Raw genomic sequence first — 22,007 nt, 5'->3', positions numbered from 1 at the left:
CTATGCATATAAGGTAGGGCTGCGGAGATGCCCCGCTGTACACGGGGTCCGCTTTTGCCTAAAGATGGTCAGGGGCCGGCTGCGCGTATGGGCGTGCAGGGCAGGCAGCTCAACGGGATTCTTAGACGGGTGTCCGGTGTCCCTGCTACTGATCCGCCTGGTCTAAAGTGGAGCTGCTGCTGCTGCCCTGGCACATTCCTGGCAAGTCAAACTCCGACTGTCGGAGCTTTTAGACGTTGCCTTTCACTACTACTGTCACCCAGCAGCCCCCAGCCAGCAGTGGCTGTTGAGACAGAGAGAGACACCCTGTCTCCCTCCCTGTCTCCTATCCAACTGTGATCCAGGGAGCTGTGCCAACATAGTGCCAACAACCCTCATTGACCTCTGTGAACTTCCCCAGGAGCATGATCAGCTGATTGGTTTGTGGGGTAGTCAATGTCACAGATGTGCCTAATTGCTGAGTCAATTTATTGTTATGATGATTTTAGTTAATTCTCTCAATCTCCCCCTAATTCTTGCAGGGATTCCCTCATTTTGAATTTTAAGATGTTGTGTATGGTTATGAAGGTAAATTCATTTTTGTTGGTACCTTTATGCAAGAAATCGTCCACATATTTATATTTTAATTTCCCCCAAAGCTTTTGTTTTTCACCCTCTCCCACTACCCTCCCTCTAATAGAAAAACAAGGCCAGGGTCGAAAATACCAAATAATGGACTTTAATAAATTATCAATATGTATATACACTTACATTCACATGTGTTGGGCAACATGTTGTTGTTGTTATTTTTTTATTAAAGTTTTCTTTGGGTGGATGCATAGTTCAGTGTTGGATTTTCACAGCCTTTCTCTGTGCAACACTGACAACAAACAGCTACAAAATATGCACATTTTAAAAAGATAAAAACATGCATATGATTGTCAACAGCGCAGACAGACAGTCCATTGACAGCAGAGTGTTGCAGTGCAGCAAAGGTTGATCCTCCTTTGTGCTTGCTCTCCAGACGGATGGTGGCGTAAATGATGGAGAAGCTGAAGACGAAGATGTAGTATTTAGAAGCACTTCCTGTGCACAATGCTGGGACCTGCCTCGTCGTACTCCTGCTTGGAGATCCACATCTGCTGGAAGGTGGACAGGGAAGCCAGGATGGAGCCACCGATCCAGACGGAGTATTTCCTCTCGGGAGGGGCAATGATCTGGAGGAGAGGGAGGGAGAGAAAGCGGATCAGTAAAGTGTTCATAGATTCCTGTGCGTAATTATTCATTTAAGTGTAACATATTTAAGTTTAGGGATAAATTGTAATATTTGTGTCGTCGTAATATTTACCTTGATCTTCATGGTGCTGGGGGCCAGGGCAGTGATCTCCTTCTGCATACGATCAGCAATACCAGGGTACATGGTGGTACCACCGGAGAGCACGTTGTTGGCGTACAGATCCTTACGGATGTCAATGTCGCACTTCATGATGCTGTTGTAAGCAGTCTCATGAATACCAGCAGACTCCATACCTGGTCAGGTGAGAGGGACAAGTGTTAAGAGGAGGGGGTGGATCAAGTTTGACGCAATACCTCAAGTGCTGTTCGTAATGAGAGATCGTGAAGGTTTATTTGGCGTACCAATGAAGGAAGGCTGGAAGAGGGTCTCAGGGCAACGGAAACGCTCGTTTCCGATGGTGATGACCTGACCGTCGGGAAGCTCGTAGCTCTTCTCCAGAGAGGAGGAGGAGGCAGCGGTGGCCATCTCGTTCTCGAAGTCCAGAGCCACATAGCAAAGCTTCTCCTTGATGTCGCGCACGATCTCACGCTCAGCTGTTGGGGGACAAGTTGATGAGTTTTTGTCCAGAGTGACAAACAGCGACACAGACAGACACAGTGTGCGTATTGGCAGACTAATTAAGTGGGATGAACAAATCACTGGTTTCTTTTCTTTAACACACAGCCACATCCCGTGTTCTCTTTCTGTTAATACATTTGAGTAATTCTAAATAGTATGCCTAATTTTCAGTTGCACTGTCGAATACACAGGCACTAATAGACCACACAAGCTGTGTCCACTATAATCTTAAACTACACAAAGTTTGTAGCCTTTGTCTTTGCGCAAGGCTGTCATTAAATGCTGCGTCGATCTCTGTAGTTGTTGGTCAGGTTGCTGTCATGTTTAGTTGTTATGTATAGCAAACTGTTCCAAAACTAAAAATAAACGATATTATAACAATCTAGATTATACTTGTTGTCTATATCTGCCTGAAAGCTTTTGTAGGCAGATTGTTTGCTTCTCTGTTTCTTTCTTTCAGGTGCTTTGCTATTGGAGAAGGTTGAGTTCCTCACCGGTGGTGACGAAAGAGTAACCACGCTCAGTCAGGATCTTCATCAGGTAATCGGTCAGATCGCGACCAGCCAGGTCCAAACGCATGATGGCGTGGGGCAGGGCATAACCCTCATAGACTGGGACGTTGTGGGTCACACCATCACCAGCATCCAGCACAATACCTGTAGAGGGGCAAGGCGAGAGTTTAGTAAAGTACCCAGCGACAAAACGTCATCATTTAAGTTGTGTGCGTAAAAGTGTAGTTAAAGTACAAAGAATGTTTTACAAATACACACGGAATGTATGTATCATAAGGGTTGAAAGCATAAACAGTCCCAGAAAGGCTGGCCGACTGTGCGTAAAAGTTGTGCGCAAAAATAGGCACAATAGGGAAAATCTCAGATAATATTATGTGTTGCGATTTGTTGTATCACTTTATCAGTTACATTTGTCAATTACATTGAATTGTATCTTGTATAATGTTTGTTTATGAAGCTGAGTAGCAGCTGTTTGTTGTTCAGTCTCACCGGTGGTACGACCGGAAGCGTACAGGGACAGCACAGCCTGGATGGCCACATACATGGCAGGGACGTTGAAGGTCTCAAACATGATCTGGGTCATCTTCTCTCTGTTGGCCTTGGGGTTCAGGGGGGCTTCAGTGAGCAGGGTGGGGTGCTCCTCGGGGGCAACTCTCAGCTCATTGTAGAAGGTGTGATGCCAGATCTTCTCCATGTCGTCCCAATTGGTGATGATACCGTGCTCGATGGGATACTTCAGAGTCAGGATACCCCTCTTGCTCTGAGCCTCATCGCCGACGTAGGAGTCCTTCTGACCCATACCGACCATGACACCCTGAAGGGGGGGGGGGGGGGGAGAGCAAGATGATGGAAAGGTTACGTCAAATAATCCAAACAGAGGTATGACCTTCTTCTGGCCAGATTAAAGTCTTTACTGTGTGATGCAAAAGGCACGTTGGCCATTGCGTGAATGTGCCAGATAACAGCGTGTGTCACAGAGACAGACAGAAGCAATTGTGTGACTGTCAGTACATCTGTGACTAATTTAGTCTCAGTGAGTCAAAGGCCACATTGCTGACGGTAAAAAAGAGCCACATTTACATGGCTCAAGATACACAATGCCACATTATCACGTAATAGTTTTATTAAACGGCATAAAATAAAATAAATTCCAACACTAAAATATTAAACTCTCAGTTAAATATGTTATTCCCTCCAGTATGAGTCAAAATACTGTATATATGCCTTAAAGAATAGCGAATGTATTAATGTATTTGTAGAATTAGTGTTAACCGAATTGTATTCCTATATTTTGGTTTAATTAGCTGGAGTGTTATTATTACAATAATTGCTCAATTGTTTTCTCATATCCTGCAATCAGCACTTCCAGTTAGTCCCTCCTATTATTGTATTGGTATTGCCTCCGCTGTTTACCTGATGACGGGGGCGGCCAACGATGGAGGGGAAGACGGCCCTGGGGGCATCATCTCCGGCAAAGCCAGCTTTCACAAGGCCGGAGCCGTTGTCGCACACAAGGGCGGTAGTTTCTTCGTCGTCACACATGATGGCTTCTGTAAGAGAGGAGGGGAGGAAACAGTTCAGCTCACGAAATCAAATGCACATGGCGCATACTGTATGACAGAAATGACTCCCAAGCTAACTCTTTAGTTCCCCCTTTTGGTTCCGGCAAGCTCACGCCAGGTGTCTTAATTGTAAGGACTAAAACGAACAATTTTTTTTTGGAAAAGTAATTGTAACATTTACTGGAGCATGAACATGGTCAGACCCATGGCTTGCTTTAAATGCATCCATGGCAGACAATTACGCATGGCCAATACGCCCATGGAAACCTATACGATCACATTAAAAGTGAACAATATGGAACTACATTACTGTTTTCCTTCAGACATGTATCTGAATTTGATGAATCTCTACTAATTATCTATTTATTCTATATTTCTAATTGTACAAATGAATTCTCTATATATATCTATATTATTCTAAATCTGCTTTAAGTAAAATCGAAGATGTGCTAAAATGCATATAAACTTTAAAAGCATTCTCTCTGTCTCAGATCAAATATATTTTAGATTTTAAATTGATCAGCATAAGCACCTCTCGGTGTTACACCTATAAAGATGCTGAAGTCAGTCAATCAGTCTACTTTATCTTCTTTATCTTATCTATCAAGTTATCTATCCATAATGTATAGACCTGATAGTTCAGATTAGAGCTTCTGTATTTCTATGATACTTTTCAGCCATAAAATTATTTACAAAATATTTTTTTTCTCCTTTAGCATCAGGCTTTTGCTACAGTGGAGTTGCCCATGTTGCCTTCTGTAGTATCTAGTCCTAGGCGTCCTGCCTAACTTCTGCTCGAGTAGATGCTCCAGTGCTCTGGTTAAGTCCTACTCTTGTATCCCGGGATGTGTGGCTGCAGGAGTCCCAGCAGGGTCTTACCTTAGGAGAGTGTCTGCGGCTCGTAAAGGAAGACCCAACCAATGATGTTGCTGAACCAGCTGCAATATTCACTGCTGCTTGTCCACCTTATATACCCAACCTCTACCATTCACAAACCCTAGCACTGGCCCCCATCCCGGCCCCCTGCCATATTAGGATGCTGACAGGCCGAGGGTGAGGAGTGGATGGGTGGGGTACAGAAAGGAGGCGCGCCTCGCGGAGGGAAGGAGGGAGCTCAATCCATTGGGATAGAGGATAGGGTCCGGTCTTACGCTGCGCGTCCCCGACGAGGAGAGAGCGCGCGCCATATATGGAACTGTCGCTTTGACCTCCCATCGAGCCTCACGGTCCCACCTCGAGGGCCGTATAAGGAGAGCGCGGTTCAGTGGGGGTTTTCTAGGGGAGACGCCAGTTGCTACCAACCAGGGTTATAGATTTGCTGCTAGTAGGCCTTATCCAGCCTTAAAATGGGAAAATGCTGCCCTCATCTGAACAGATTTAGACCACATGGAGAGCCAGGGCCCAAACTACTGACTGACAGGGCAGCGAGGGAACAGTGCTGCAGCCTGAAAGTGCCAATTAAGTGTTCAATTCACATTATGGTGATCAATACAAGATAACACAAAATAATAATACATTTAAAAATGCTGAACATTTGAAGTGTAAACAACTAAATATTTGTTGCTTCATCATTCCAGTTGTTACTTTCCAGGAATATTTTAAGTAGACTATTTGTAATGTATTGCATTAAAAGCTGCAGCCGGATCAACGGTTGCTTGCATGAAGATGAGCCCAACATTGAGACATGAGTAGAAAACTGGGGACATTTTTGCATCTTAACATTGTAAGTGTTGTCTCAGTCTTCAGCCTTATATGACGTCACAACATGTTGTGATAAACAAATCACTAGTATTATAGGTGAGCACAGAAGGGCATGATGCTCTGCAAACTGGAATGCATTTATTTTATTTTATTATTATTATTATGCAACATTTTGCACAGCCAAACAATTAATTCAAACTTTGCTATTATGTTGACCACATGGTCTGATGTTAACACAGGTCTGCCTGAGTCTTATTTAATAAATAAGGAGAGAACCAGAGAAACAGCCAACAGCTGAAACTTTATCTGCAAGGGCTACTCTGCTCTGTCACTGGAGCAGATGGATTAATTATAACTCTAAATGGAGGAGGGGAGCTAGTGCACGTGCATGTGTGAACATGTGTGTGTGTGCATGTTGGAGTGATAAATGGAGTGTGTGTACAGGCATGCACATATATGTTTGTAAGTGTGTTGTGGCATGAGACACCAGAAGGAGCGGAAGAGGAGGTGCTAAGGATCTTATAATAAACTCAAAGGAAGTGAGGAATGGTATGAACATGCAGAGAAAAAGAAAGAATGGCATTTAAAGATTTAGACAGAAGCAGAAGCACAAAAGGGAGAGACAACTCTAATGATACCTGGGGACAACTGGGGATTCCTTACCGAAAGCAGCTAGTGTTACATGTTGACATAAAATAGAAAAAGAGATACAAATTAATGTGGTTAAGCATCTCTGGAACTTCATGTGACATTAAGAGATGTTGGAAAATGTAGCTTTTTTTGTTCCACAATATTTCAGTCACAAAAAGTTACATGTTCTTTGAGGGAAGCAAGAAATGTGTGCAAGTCATAATTATTGATACAAGCACATGACATGAGTTATTATTGTGCTCTCATATCATAACCTAAAGTGGGATTCATATGGGAGCAGAGAAATGTTCACATGTAACCTTTCATGACCTAGATTCTCTTTATAGCAGCAACAGAAAGCTTCAGTATAGATATAAGTGTTTGGATGTGACATATTAACACAGAATTATGAAGAGAAAAAGTGAATGAAAGGAAAAGAAAGTTAAATCTTCATGCAACCTAAACTTATTTCAATCAGGCATTGTTAGTTGGGCGGTTTTGTAAAATTGCCTTAATTGGCTCTGCACGGTTTCAGAGAATATTGTTTCCGAGCATGAAGGTAGGTGTGTTTGTGTGTCTTGTGGGAGGGGGTTAGGGAGTGGAGGGGCTGCAGAGCAAGGTAGAGCTACTTTTATGCACTTGTTGTGAGCCATTTTGGATCCGAGGGCATGTGAAACGCCTAAAATGTAAAGCGACTGGCAGTTGTCAGGGAGTGAGAGACAGAGACAGAGGGGGAGGAGGCCGAGCGGCTGAGGGGGACCAGAGTCCAGGGAGTCTCCTGGAAAGTCTACTCGGGGAAGGGGAGGAGATAGAGAAGGGTGAAAGGGCACGAGCAGCAGGTGGCAGGAAAAAAAACCGAGTTAAGTTTGTCAGAAGATGTAAGCCAGCCAGCTGAAGGAGAGACTATGGACAAGGAGAGTATTTTTTTTAATATTTTTTATGCAGTAAGACTTACAGTGGTCACATGATAGTATTTTTTGCCAGTAAAATAAAAGGGAGAGAAGTGGACAAAGTAGAGACAAAAGGAAGTTGTTGTTTTTTTTGTAAGAGCATGCTCAGTCGTCTACCTTGCTACCTACTCAGTTAGATTTGTATTTCAGTCAACACACTCTCTGTCTGTCTCACTCATGAGAGCACAGAGGGTCAACAGAGTGACAGAGAAAGTGTAAGAATAGCACAAGCCTCGGCATTCAATCGCTGGAACCAATACACTTGCTGTACACGAGTGTCCTACCTTTTTAAGTGTGGCGGTTTGCTCAACAACAGAGGCTGCTGTGGTGCATGTAGAGAACAGACAGGAGGCTTGTTGGAGATTTTGGAGATTAGTTTTCTATCTCAGGTGTTACAGTGAAGAAAGTCTGAGGATACTGATACAGGAGATATTGTAAATGGACAGGTAAAAGTGCTTTAGGGATATCTTTTTTAAAACAATAGTTTAGATTCAAACAGTTTTTGTTTTGAGACAGACTTGTCAAAATGTGGACATATCTTTTAACAAGTAGTACAAATTGTGTGATTTGATCCTATGAATTTCAGAACATATTGCCTCTTCCTATTTAGTCTCATCATGTTAGTGATATGCTGCACAAATCAGTTCTTTGCTGACTGTGCACTGCTTTCTAATGCTGCTTTCTAAGGCTCCTGGTGAGGGTAAACAAGACTCCAGATCCTCTCCTGAAACAATAATCTCATAAAGTTAAAAATGCCACTTTAATTCATTTGTAGTCGAAGGCGTTCTGCTTCATATCTGACAGGAAGAACAAGAGGTGGACACATTTCTCTCTTTCCTTTTCATAGAAAACACAAGACGCTATTGTGCCTGTGAAGTGCACCTTCATTTAAAAATGATGGGATGTCTCATATTGACGGTCAATTCTACTTTAAAATAAAGCTAAATCTTATTTATGACACTGAAGACTCTCTCCACCAGTAAACCTCTGCATGATGTTGTGGCATGGTTGAGCTTCACTAAAATGCAGCACGGACTTATAAAGAATATGCTTTATTTTGATATTCATTTTCCAATCTGATGGACAAATAAGGCTTTGTGTGTGATGTTTTTCAAGCGACAAGCAAACCTCAGTTGCTGTAGTTCCTCAAATAGCTCGTGGCAGACACAGAGAGAAGCGAGGGGAGCTGCAGCACATGGAACTGGAATTGGAAACCCATGCAGGGCTGAGCAGCACCTGGTGAGCTGCATGAGCCAGCTGAGCCGTCCGCTGCAGGACAGGAGCACAACTGCTGCCTCTGTTGGAGGCGTTGACCCCCTGTTTGTGAATGTTACTTTAAGAACAGACAGGAGTTACTGGTCACAGAGAGAGATCACACTGTCTAAAAGGAATATGGTGAAAATAATCTAAATTTAAAGGCTTAGATCAAAACTCCTTCAATTTAGATTCTACTCATCACATATTGTCACAAAAGTTAAAGTTAGTTTAATCTTCAGTGGTATTTTACAGCATGGCTTTGCCTCTTGTGCTTGTACTGTTTTAAAATAATTAAATAATCATCAAACATACAGCTGTGATTTTCAATATCTAAACCGGTTGATTGACGTATCCTCGATTCGTCTTGGGAGAATCTTAACCAGAGGAGGAAGTAGTACTCCGAACTTTTACTTTGGTAAAAGTAGCAATGATAAAGTGTAGAAATACTCTGTTAAGAGTAAAAGTCCTGCATTCACAACCTTAAACGTACTAATAATGCAGAATGGAATATATATATAGGAGTTAAATGACTACTTTTGGGCATCCTAATCTATAAAAAAACATTATTTATGATTTGTATTATTAATCTCAATATTACAAAGTGGTACAAAAATAATCAGAGAAATGTAGCGGAGTAAAAAGTACAATAGTACTTAAGTAGAGTACTTGATTAAAGTGCATTCATATACTGCGCTGCCAGGACCCGTGTAGTGTGCGGGCAGGTGGGACAATGTGCAGTCTATTTACGAGGAGCTCACCACACTGACAAAACAACCTGCCAACAGCTGAAGACACATTACTCACTACCATCATTACCAGGAAGTTTTATTTTGGTATGATGGATTGAATGGACATGGCTGTAGCTCAAGTATGAAGCAACAGCGCCACCTACCGGCAGCCAGACACACTGCATGGAAACAGTTAGTTGCGACTCAATAAGTTTGTTACAATGAGAATGTCAGTATGTTTAGGTTAATGAGGAAATGTGATCTGGTGCAAACTATGAAATATAATCTCCAGTGATAGAGCAATAGTTCATAGTGTGCACTTCTTTATTTGTATATAGTGTGCATCTCTTCCAATGTACCTGTACTGTTCTGTACCTGTGCAAATGATCCATCCATCTGGCTCTGCAGGGGAATGGTGATTTAAGGATGCTCATATAATTATTCCTTTAAAACAGAATAAAATATTATATTGGTCCCAACCCCTTGAAGCAATGTAATTGAATTATCTCACTTGTAATTCCACATTTAAAGCTAAGCGAGGACTCAAATCTGATTATTAACGAGCTTAAAGCCTCCCAGCAGAACTTAAAAAAACACTTTAACAAACAAACATCCACATTAACAAATCTTCCCACAAATAAAACTATTAATATCTCACTTTATTTACCTTTACATAGAAGTATAATATTTTACAAAACACAAAAATAATTCAAATCTTTCATACATCATTTATGTCACATTATTTATAACTTATACAAGTAATAAAAAATAAAAAGAAGTATTCTGCAGTCTTGTTATTTGCTTTAGGACGAGGATCCATCAGCAAACTCTCAGAGCGTCCTCGGTGTTTACTTTACGGAGTGAGTGATGAGGTGATGAGGTGATTTTTAACACAGCAGGGTTTGTTAATATTACACACATACTTTCACAAGTCTGGACATGTGATGTACAGAGACAATGTTCAATGCATCATATCAAAATATAATTTAACTTTGAAAAGAACAATAAATGTTCATGTTAGTCAAGTAAGTAAGAACCATTTTCCTTTTAGGCAAAACAACAAGAAGAAAACAACGAGGATAAAAACGGCGTGTGATTAACAGAGCGCACATGTTGCAGCCATACACTGTAATAAATATATAAAACCTCTAAATTTATACAACCAGAAAATGATTACCATCGTACACGGACAACATTAGAAGGCTTTCATATGACTAACTACCATTTATTAATGTTGTATTAATTTATCCCTTTTTTAAATATTATCAAGACATTCACATTTATTGTAAAACTTCAGAGCAATTCACACAAACTGTCAGAGAAACTCTTGTATTAATATCTAATTGATATATAATTTTTGCAATTATTAGATGAAATTACCATATTTATTATCTAATTTATGAAACATCGTTTTCTCGTGATCTCAAATTAATTACGTAACTAGAGAAGAGAATCCCGTTATCTCTGGAAAACAACATTTCTTATTTCGAGATGACATAAATAACTTATGATCTCGAGAAAACAAATTAAATGTTATCACGGGAAAACGGAGGACTTAAAATGTTTGAGCCCGTCGGCTGTTTCAGGGATTCTGTGCTGAAAGTAAATCAAGGCATAAATGTGTAATTTGGTTTCCTGCAGTTACGGCATTAGAGCAGACAATCTCGTTTAATACTCGAGGTTGAACAACACCGCAGGACGTTTGTGTAAAACGAGTGAATTGATCAGATTATTTCCTCTGAATATTGCATCAGAGATCAGTTTTCCTCTTGTTTTAGTTCCTTTAAATACAATTCTCCGTCTGTTTTTAACAATCAGACATACTTAATAGGTTTGTCTCCCTGACACTTGCATGACAAGGCGAGAGAGAAGACTCTGTGGAATATAGCAATTTATGTTCTTCATCTTCAGTGTCTTAGAGCTTCTCATCAGACATCGAGTTGTTGCTCACGAGTAGAACAATCTACAGTCGCTTTAAAAAGCTGTGTGACGGACACGGTGGTCAACAGGTGGCAGCCAGAAATGTTTAAATTAGATGAAGGCAGATGAAGACCATTCTAAAGGGAGGGGTGATCCTGACACACAGGCCACCTCTGACTTTAAATCACATGAGTCCTGTACCCCCGCTCCCCGAGAGCAGCAGAACATCTACCAGAAAATAGGCCGTTTATCGCAATCAAATTTCCCAAGACAGTAAAGTTTAGCAGGGCTGTCACTTAAAGGCATAGGTAGGCTTTTTTAAGTGTGGGTGGGGGGGGGGGGGGGGGTCAGTGTATTACCTACAGGAGATGGGAGATGCTCGTCTACCAGAGCTCCATCGTTTGTTTGTGTTATTGTGTGACAGAAGTACTTTGCTTCCATGCACCGTGTCTGCTTCTCCAAACTGGGGGCGTGTGGGTAATACACTGACTGTGGATAAATACCAAAAATAACCCCCACTTCAAAACAATCCAAACTATCCCTTTAAATACAGAGCAAGAAAACTAACTGACTCTAGAAATATTGGCAAACCCATTCCAATGTAAATGTGATAAACTGAGACCAAATGTGGCACCTCACCTGGGACATGTCTTATAGTGTTCAGTCCAGTTTTACAACACAATAGTTTATAGCTTCATTTGGCTAGAATAAACTCAGAAATGACTGCAAAAGGCTGTTCATGTAAGTTTCAAGTTTTAAACATCAACAATACATAGACACATATATACATTTAGCAGTTCTGTATACATGATACTGGACTGTTTTTGGTTTAATGATCATGAACAGACTACAGTGTCCCATAGCAGAGAATTAGTGTCATTTACACCAGATTCATATTTAAAAACAGGATTTCCCCAAAAACTACGGTGGCAGTCATTAAAAAAACAACATGTTGGCTATGAGCTTTCTGTGTGAGGAGTGTCTGACTTCATCATGTCTCCCTTTCACGCTCATTTAGACCTCGTCTTTCAGTGTAGAATAAGATATTTTCAAAATAAAGCATCTGTAGGAGCTCGCTGATCCATGTTTCAGTTCTTAGGTCTTGGCTGTGGGTTACCCTGTCTGTTTCCTTCCCAACGGCTCCTGTGGTGCTAAATATTAATTTCAGCAGTGAAAAGACACATTTAATGTTTCTTAGTGGTTTTCCATTCTCCCCTCTCTCTAGTGTTCATCTGTAGTCCTGTGGAAAGTTCTGCTTTCCTTAATATTTTATCCATCTCTCTGCCCCCGTCCCTTCTGGAGCAAAGCCTCTTATTTCCCAGGCATTGAACACACCCTCCTCAATTCTCCCTCTTCCTCATCCACTCGTCGGTACTCACTGTCCTCTCAGCGCAGTGCTAGTTTCTGTTCATCTTGTAGAAACGCCTGTTTCTCCATCAGTTTTCTGAACAGTCCTTGCCTGTTGCCTAGCAGCTCTGTGTGCTGGCCACACTCGGCTATACGTCGCTGGTCCAGAACAGCAACGGCGTTCGCATTCTGGATGGTGGACAGACGGTGAGCGATGATCACGACCGTCCTCCCTGTTGGTTGGATGAGAGGGGCAGGAAATAATAAGTCAAGAGAAACTAAGAGTGGCATCAGTGTGCCAGTAGACGCAGTATTTAGGATTTATTCTGAAATGAAGACAAGTTGAACAGGAGAGACGGAAAAGAAAGAAATCTACCTTCCATCAGACGCTCCAAGGCCTCCTGCACCAGGAACTCATTCTCAGCATCCAGTGCACTGAGGAAAGATGGTGCTTTAGGGTTTTCAACAAAATAACCTAAGATGTGTCTCTGACCAGCACAATAAAAAAAACTGTCTCTGAAGTAAATAAAAAGAGAGATATCTATCTATCTATCTATCTAATCTATCTATCTATCTATCTATCTATCTAGCTATCTATCGATCTATCTATCTATCTATCTATCTATCGATCTATCTAGCTATCTATTCTATCTATATATAGAGAGATATATATATATATAGATATAGATATATATATATATATATATAGATATAGATATATATATATATATATATATATATATATATATATTATATATATAGATATATATATATATATATATATATATATATATATATATATATATATATATATATATATATATATATATATATATATATATATATATATATATATATATATATATATATATATATATATATATATATATATATATATATATATATTAGTAAGTAAAGTAGTTTTGTAAGCTGATTTTCTCACCTGGTAGCCTCATCTAACAGTAGGATCTTAGGATTCTGTAAAAAGAGAACACAAATCGTGTGGGGAAAATGAGAATGAGTGTAGATCCCGTTTCAACTTGACATATTAAAAAAAAAGGGACAGTTCACCCCAAAATCAAAAACAAATATTTTTCCACCTTATCAATCAAGATTGTTTTTGTGTGTGTTGCGTTGAGTGTTGGCCGTAGAGATTACGGAGATACTCAACAGCAATGTCTCTTTTTACAGCCGATATCTCAAACGCTCAGCAAGTCAAACCAAAACAATGCAGGTTGATTGATGACACTACAGGTAAGAGGGAAAATATTTATTTTTGATTTTGGGGTGAACTGTCCCTTTAAAGTTATTTTTGTGGTTCAGTGAATATAATACTTAGATACCGATGACAGTCTGTGAGCAATAGTGGGGAAATCTAGTCCTGGTTAATGGATAACAAGTGCTATGTGCAGATGACGCAGATGGTTATATGACCGGAGTCTTCTTCTTCTTCTGTGGCTAATATATATAATATAATATAATATAATATAATATGACCATGTTGTTGTACTCACCTTGAGCAGAGCTCTGGCAATAGCGATCCTCTGCTTCTGACCACCTGAGATACAAGAACACAAGTTAACATGCATAAAGGCTGCGTCTTAAGAGGTGCTACGCATCAACTGTATGCACGGATAGCTAAAAGAGTCGTTTTTGAAAGCTTTCCATGTTCTAAATATAAACAAATAATTGACCATAATTCTACTTTGTGACAAAATATATAAATACAAATAGTGAAAAACAAGAGTTAGAAAGACTTGGAGTCAGTAAGCAGAACTGTCTTTCTAAAATGTAAAATAAATGTCTTTGTTTTTCATATATAAAACACATATATTTTATTTGCCGTGTCTTTTTCCTACCTGACAGCAGAACTCCTTTCTCCCCCACTAAAGTGTTAAAGCCATTGGGAAAAGCCTTCACGAAATTAAAGGCGTTGGCCGCTCTGGCTGCCCTGTAGATCTCCTCTGTGGTCACGGCGTCTGGGTCCACTGCACCGTACGCTATATTATCTCTTATAGAGCAAGAAAACAGCACAGGCTCCTGGAAGACAAATGGGAATACAGTCTTCACTCAAAAGGCTCAATATCTTTTGGCCACTTAAAGTTAAAGCACATAATGTTCAGATTATGTGTGTAATGTCAGATCTGTTGTGTAGGACATAAACGAGTTAAATGCATAATATGTGATTTTTTGTAGTAGCTCTTTTTCTTTGACAAAGTTACACATTATACCTTTAAAGATAAATGTATTACCTGGCTGACAGTTCCCAATGTGACTCCTGAGCCAATAGGGATTCAGATCTCTGATGTCATGACCATCTATAGTGATGACACCTGGAGAAAAGAGGTCATTATCAGAGGTGAAAACAGCCACGTTTAAGTGTCTGATTACTTATTAGACAGAACAAGCTCGTACCAGCGTCGGTGTCGTACAGCCTGAGCAGCAGGGAGACCAGGGTTGATTTTCCAGACCCACTGGGTCCCACCACAGCCATGACGGTACCAGCTGGGACCAGCAGACTGAGGTTCTGGAAAATAGGAGCGTCGTTACGGGTCGGATAGGAAAAGGAGACATCAGAGAACTCCAACCGACCCTTCAGCTGGTCCTCAGGAAGCATGAGGCCCTCTGTGGAGGAGCAGAGGACGAGGGACACAAAGACAGAACCAATATTTAGTTTCACTTGCTTCACTGGTTTAATACAAAAGAGACATTAAAGAGGGAAATGAGGAGAAACAGAATTGAGAATGTCGACTGTCTTACTGCATCCTAAAATGTAACCAACTCACAAGGCAATAAAAGTCCAACATTTAAAAAGGCAAGAGATGTTTGACACTTTCTACTGACGTGCGTTTAGCTATAACAAATAAAATCTTCATATTATTTAAACAAGCAGTCTCCTCCATGCACTTTTCTGTAAGCAGTAAAGATCCAAGGATAGAAAAATACTTCGTTACAATTGGGAAACAATACTTTCCAAAACATTATTGTTTTCTGGACATTTAAAGTATGATATTTAATAGGCCTACAGCCTTATGTTATATACGTTGCAAATACACTAATCTAATACGGTCTCTGTGTGTGTCTGTGTCTCTGTGTGTGTGTGTGTCTGTGTCTCTGTGTGTGGGTGTGTGTGTACTGACCATTAAGAGGAAACTCAGGCTTTCTGTCCAGCAGCTCCCACAGTCTGGATCCTGCTCCAAAACCTTTCATCAGCTCAGAGTAGAATGAACTCAGACCTACACATCATGCAGAAAAACACAGAGACATCACACACATAATGCACACAGACGTAAACAGTACAGATAAGGAGATTCATGTAATAGTAGAGTGAACATACATGCGTGTATGTATTACCTGCAATACTGATCCCCACCCAGAAGGTGTACATGAGGAACGCTGACAGCTCTCCCACGGTCATGTGCTGGTTGGCCATCAGAAGGCCTCCTTTGTACAGCACTGACAGGATCATGATGTTACCACTGAGACCAGTCTGAAAACACACACACCCTTCGGTTATGTGATTACTACAACATCTGGCATCACAGCTACTCCCTGACACAGCCCTGATTAGACCGATTACAGACCATTTTGGAACCTGCTGGTGGACTACAGTTCACTGGGCGTGGGGAATATTATTTATCTGATAACATTTTAATTAGAAACACAGCCTGGACATAGGAGATGCAAGGAGAATAACATCATTCACAAAGATCTTTTTTTCGATCTAACATATGGAAAAAGCATACAGAAGTTTAAGCATTAAAGATATGAAGAGACACTACAGGCAAAAACCACAACAAGTCCTCTTTCAGACTAGAGGAAAGAAAACATCCAAAACACACATTTAGGGGTTTATTTTATGACACTTTGCGACTGTAGATTTCTTCTAAATTCTCCAAAGGTAACGTTAAATAATGCCTCATTTGCATATTTAAACATAACATTTCAGAAAACTTGTAAAATAAATAAATAATTGTCTTAATGTTAGTACTCAGCTGGGGAAGTTTCATGGTGATATCCATTAGTGCTTTGCAAAATGTATAGAAGTTTACAATACATATCTCAAGAGGCCAGAAATCTCCTCTTGAGTAGTATTTACATGCACCAAACTTTCCAGTTTCATTCCCCTCTAAGAGCTGAAGGTTTTTATAGAGGGGTTTGTTCATATATCATTTATTGTCTGATTTATATGATTAATGATTAACATTTTATTTCTAAAAACATGGTCTCACAGCATGAGGACAGAAGCTGATCTGTAGTCTGGTGCTACGACAGCAGGTAATCTATCTACCTTGTACGGAGGATTGGATAACACTCTTCTATGGTGAAACATCAGTCTTATACAGACATGTCAGGAACTGTGGTTTTGTGACAAAACAGGGGCGAAAAAGCAGAAGCTTCTGTGCAATATCCCAATCTCTAACTGTGGATCTGGTTTGCTTCACTGACAGGACACACACACACACACACACACAAACTTACCACTCCAAAGAAGCCAGCTCGTAGTACGGCCTCCTTCCTGGCCAGGCTGAGGACCTCGTCTGTCTTCTGAGCGTATGCGTTAACCTCTGACAGCTCTTTCCCAAAAGCCCTGACCGTCCGCATGTTGCTGATACGCTCCTCAGCCAACTAGACACACAAGCAAACCGTTTTATTACAATTTATCTCTTGGAAATCAGATTATCAACAGAGTTAATTTTCTCCATCAGCAAATTTAATTAAGATGACCCGTAGGCAGTGCAGCATTTATATCAGATAGACATAAAATAACAGCAATAACATAAAAGGCTGTTTTCAGTATAGAGATGAACTAAACTCATATAAAAAGGCAAAGAAACTGCATCTATTGACACCAATTTGTAATAATATTGTGTGCGTTTCTGTGCACTGTACCTGTGTGGCTTGTGCGAGTGCGTCCTGTGTGCATTTGGAGATGGAACGAAGATATCTGCCATACACTACAGCAAGACCGGCCAAAGGAGGAACGATCAGCAACACAAAGCTCGCAAGACTGGGGGAGACATAGAACTATAAGAGGAGAGAGCGAGAGAGCGAGAGAGAATAACAGGAGTTAATGGAAATAAAAAAAGGAGAAAAGAAAGTAGGAGGGAAGTATTTTTACATTCCTTTGAGCTGACGCTTTTGTCCAAAGCGACTTACAATAAGTGCAAACAATCCTGAGGATACAACTCCGAACAACAAGAAACAAGTGCATTAGCTTCAAAGAAGTGCTACATACAGAGATATTTATTAAAAATGTTATTGGCCAAGGTGCTGTCGAAACCGATGAGTTTTCAGTCTGGAACGGAATGTGTGAAGACTTTCTGCCGACCTGATAATAATGTGACGTCAAGTTCACATCAAATGATCCGTCAGTGATTACAGAAAATACTTCCTTTCATTTCCTTGAACGTTCACCACACCAGGAAAATCATTTTACTTCCTTGTAAATTACAGATTGTTGTTGTAATCATGCAATGTGAAATATCAGTTTAACTGCCCCGGTCAATACTGTATTCGAAAACACACACGCTCTAACACCTGTGGTTCTCTGGATGTTTTATTATTACTCTTTACCTGGTTAGCCAGGTCACAAACAGGTTCACCAACATTGGTCGGCTTTACAACAGGACAGACCCGCTAGACCTGGGGGACTTCGGAGTGTTTCCATCGCCAAACCTGTTGAATGACATCCCCAATGAGCTACTATGGCAACTCAGACCAGCTGCTCGCCGGCCCAGGAAGCGTTGGAAGAAGGGCGGCATCAGGTACCATGTTCGGAGAGCTACTAAACTACCGCTGCCGGCTATGCTACTGTGGAATCCTTGCTCCTTGAAGAACAAGCTGGATGATCCGCGCACACATGTTGGAGCCTGCTGCAAGTATCGGTGTCTTTGTCTAGCGACCATACAAAGGAGCTGAAAGGTTGCTTTCTCTGCAGACTGGGACATTGATATGACCACAGTCATATCAATGTCTGAGGTTGAACATTTTTTAAATATTGTTAACACTTGGAAAATGTTGTATTTATAGATTCCATGTTTTCCCCAATTGTTTGCAATTTTCTTTTTTACGATGTATGCATTATTACTAGTGAAAAGAAGACATGTTTGTGCCGTTTCCATAGAGGTTATATATTGCTGTGACAAAACACGGCCAGAATGACAAGTGACAAGAGAAATACCCAACACTTTTATTTCACAACTTAAAAATATCACAAAAAGGACAACGGTTGATTCATCATCTAGACGGACCACAGCGTACCACTCTGAGGGACGTACTCACCATCATACTGACACCAGCAGCTGCCTGGGCGACGGCTCTCAGCCCGTCTGACAGGTTGTCAGTGATCGAGCGGCCCACCACGGCCGTGTCAGCAGAGAGGCGGTTGATAAGCTCTCCGGTCCTATTTCTATCAAAAAATGCCACTTCCTGTCTGAGAATGGAGGAGAATACGGAGGCACGGAGATTACGAACAATCTGTTGGCCTGAAGAGAGAAGAGAGAAGAGGAAGGTAGAGATAAGAGACTGTTGCAAAAAGACTTCATTCATGAATCGCTCCAGGCAAACACTCAATGAAGATTAAAGTCTTGTTGGTTACAGCTTAACAAATAGTTGCACATACTTAATTACATTTTTGAAATCATTTGTTATTATATTTGGAAGATGTAGAGGAAATGATTAAGAAATTGATTGAAAAAAAGACAAATGATTAAAAGGAATAGTTCTAGCCTGACCAAAGTTCAACCATAAACCTAAGCTGCATCTCTGAAGCTCACTAATTAACATCTTGGCAGTTTAAGCTGTACACAAACATGTCGTCTCCAAAAGGTTGCCAGGAAGTTGCCGCGCCTGCCTGGCAGACAAGAACTAATTACAGCCACAACTTGTTGCTGCTCGTGTACGGATTAAACAAACAAGGTAGATCATGTTAAACAGTGGGCGTTAGAGTTGCCGGTAGCCGACTCTTTCCTCCAATTTTAGTATTTATGATAAGCAAAGATAAAGACCAGGATGAAAGAGAATTACCAACATGGCCAATAAAATGATTAGGAAAGAGCAACTGGGATGTACAGTACATCTAAACTGCAGATAAAACAAAAAGCACAACACATCTGGTCTGATCCTGTTCAACCCCTTTTGAATTCATAAAACTGCTGCAGCAACCAAGAACATTTACAAACAGTCTTTCATACCAAATGCAATAACTTCGCTAAAGTCGTAAAAATCATCCACACCGGAACAAAGTCTGTTATTGTTGTCTGTACGGTGCATGTTGTGCAATTATTGTATGCATTACGATTTACTATGATAGATAGAGACTTTATTTATCCCGAGGGAACTTCAGGATGATGTGTTTAACCAACCAACATATCCACATTTGAGGGCAATAAACATTATTATTATTATTATTATTATTATTATTATTACACACATTCTGCTCATTGATGCAGACATCAGTGAGTCTGTGTTTAGTGTTGGCTGTATGTACTGTGTAGAGATCATTAGTGTGAAAATGTGTCTCTATATAAGATTGACTCTTCGTCTCACCTGAGGTTTGCATGAGGTAGACTCTGGCAGCATTGGCAGCCCCGCCACACAGGAACACTCCCGTCAGCATGATACATAATGATGTCAGGGAGGCTGTCATTGTCTCGGTGTCTGCTCCAGCAGTGTAAATGGTGTCAATCACTTTACCCAGTAGGAATGGAGCTGACATGGTTACTGCACTGGAGACAGTCAGGAAGCCGAAAGCAGCTGATGTGGATACAGGAAGAAAACAGGAAAACAGAGAAAGTTAACTTAAACAAATGATTGTAGAAAGCAAAATGCAGGGCTACAATTTACAACAGGACTTTTAATCTTCATATTTTGAAGGAGTTATCCAGCAAAACCTAATTAAAAAAAGAAACTTGAGGTTGTTTTTCAAACCTTAAAAAGTACTTTAACAGAGTTCTTCAACGTAACACCACACATAGCTGAGAGTAGAAGAGCAACCTTTGCCAGGTAATGAACAGTTTGATTTAATGTAGGAATTATGAATCTGGGAGAACCTGTTATCAAACGAGATCCGAGCAGACTGATGCATCAAGAGGCTTGACAACACTACAGTGTGCTCATATGGCACGATACAGTTAGGTAGTCTGTTGTGACTGATTAGAAAAACTGAGAAAATATGGCTGTTCATCCAAGTGTCAAAAATACAAAGTGTATATTTATCTTACACTTCTACTGCTATGGTTTTAAACTTCTTCAAAAGATATGAAACAACAGCTGGAGTTATTGGACAATCCAATAAAGTGTTTAGAGCTTAGTCTCAGTGTGCAGATACTCTCCACTATTCCTACAATGGGAAAAACATCATAATTGAACATTTTACTGCTTGTTATGCTCTTATCAGGGACACATCTAAAGACTAGACCGTACATTGGAAAGTCAATTTGGAGATGTGCTGTGGATGGATAAACTTTCTTTTGTTATGGATATGTTGAGGCAAGGGACAGTGGTGGAGAGTAGCTAAGTACACCCACCTCCCAGTTTCCATCTCTCCGGGTGAGCAAGTTTCAAAATCCTGTTAACGTCCTCCAGAGGGACCGTGGTTTGGTCGCTCTCCGTGTCCGTCTGGGTCTTCACCCGTCCGGCTGGTGTAGGTGTAGAGTCGGCCGAGGAGCTGGCAAAGGCAACAGGTGTGTGTAAGACTGTCCGTGCTCGGCCTGCAGGTGTGTGTGGGCAGAGTATGGAGAGACCTCTGAGGGGGCTGTAGGAGGGCAGGACAAACATGAAGGGCCCGGGTGAGCAGAGAGGGAAGGCAGGTGTCAGGTGGGCTGAAGACTTGACCCCAGTCGACTGTCTCTTCCTCCGGGGGCCAGCTGAGAGAGTCATGCGGTGCTCCAGCCATAACATCCTCGGCTGTGTTAGCTTGGACACTCCATGAGAGCACCTTGACATGCGGAATAAAAGCCGCATCGTCAGAGTTTAATTGTTGATACTAGCTCAACAAAAAGGTCAAATAAATTAAAGTATTTCCCTGAGTGGTCAGTCAAATCAGTGATTAAAGGTTTCGAGGTGCTTCTTGTTGAGTAAGTCCACTCGGAGAAACATTTTTAGTCCCCCAGTCGATAGGTCATCGCACCGTGTCCATAGCCGAGCAGTTGTAGCTTGTTGCCGCTACATTGTCGAGTTTAGACCGTTATTGTCCGTTTTATCTGCGCGTGACAGCCGTTTATCTCTTATTATCACTGAACAGCTAACAACACCCTGCCTGTCACTGTCATCTGTCGCTGATATTTTAGTTGGCAGGCGTGTGAAGTGGAAACACAGGCTGCCGAAGACTGTCTAAAACCACATCCACTCTGACAATTGAAGCTTATTTCCCTAGAAAAAGTCTAAAAGGGTAAAAAACAAGAAAGGTGACCCTGGTTTGCTTCTCATGTTCACACAATTCCTCTTCCTCGACTGACGGTTGAATTCAATGGCTGACGATATAAGCAAACTTTCCCAGGCAAAACCAAGCGAACCCAGATCGCCAATACCTAACCATAAGTGTTTTGTGAATGATAAAACAT

At 40.9% G+C, this 22,007-nt stretch overlaps 2 protein-coding genes across 2 annotated transcripts; both read right to left on the bottom strand.

Moving 5' to 3' along the window:
- Positions 1 to 759: 759 nt before the first annotated feature.
- acta1b (actin alpha 1, skeletal muscle b) lies at positions 760 to 4,945 on the bottom strand. The gene is made up of 7 exons (XM_029425307.1): positions 4,788 to 4,945; positions 3,760 to 3,896; positions 2,836 to 3,160; positions 2,329 to 2,490; positions 1,618 to 1,809; positions 1,328 to 1,509; positions 760 to 1,196 (listed from the first exon to the last, which is right to left on the bottom strand). Exons 2-7 carry the CDS (start codon positions 3,886 to 3,888, stop codon positions 1,053 to 1,055), a joined length of 1,134 nt encoding a protein of 377 aa, XP_029281167.1. The 5' UTR covers positions 3,889 to 3,896; positions 4,788 to 4,945; the 3' UTR covers positions 760 to 1,052.
- A 4,867-nt stretch (positions 4,946 to 9,812) lies between these two features.
- Positions 9,813 to 21,909, bottom strand: abcb10 (ATP-binding cassette, sub-family B (MDR/TAP), member 10). Its single transcript, XM_029425296.1, has 14 exons — positions 20,973 to 21,909; positions 19,993 to 20,199; positions 18,727 to 18,929; positions 17,335 to 17,469; positions 16,924 to 17,070; positions 15,796 to 15,931; positions 15,582 to 15,677; positions 14,857 to 15,066; positions 14,703 to 14,774; positions 14,301 to 14,510; positions 13,956 to 13,999; positions 13,385 to 13,419; positions 12,818 to 12,876; positions 9,813 to 12,674 (listed from the first exon to the last, which is right to left on the bottom strand). The coding sequence occupies exons 1-14, from the start codon at positions 21,406 to 21,408 to the stop codon at positions 12,481 to 12,483; spliced, it is 2,184 nt and encodes a 727-aa protein (XP_029281156.1). The 5' UTR covers positions 21,409 to 21,909; the 3' UTR covers positions 9,813 to 12,480.
- Between the last annotated feature and the right edge of the window lie 98 nt (positions 21,910 to 22,007).

This window comes from Cottoperca gobio, chromosome 3 (assembly GCF_900634415.1).
Source record: "Cottoperca gobio chromosome 3, fCotGob3.1, whole genome shotgun sequence".
NCBI lineage: Eukaryota > Metazoa > Chordata > Actinopteri > Perciformes > Bovichtidae > Cottoperca > Cottoperca gobio.
The sequence above is the reverse complement of the archived record's forward strand: the minus strand, read 5'-3'. Positions and strand labels throughout refer to the sequence as shown.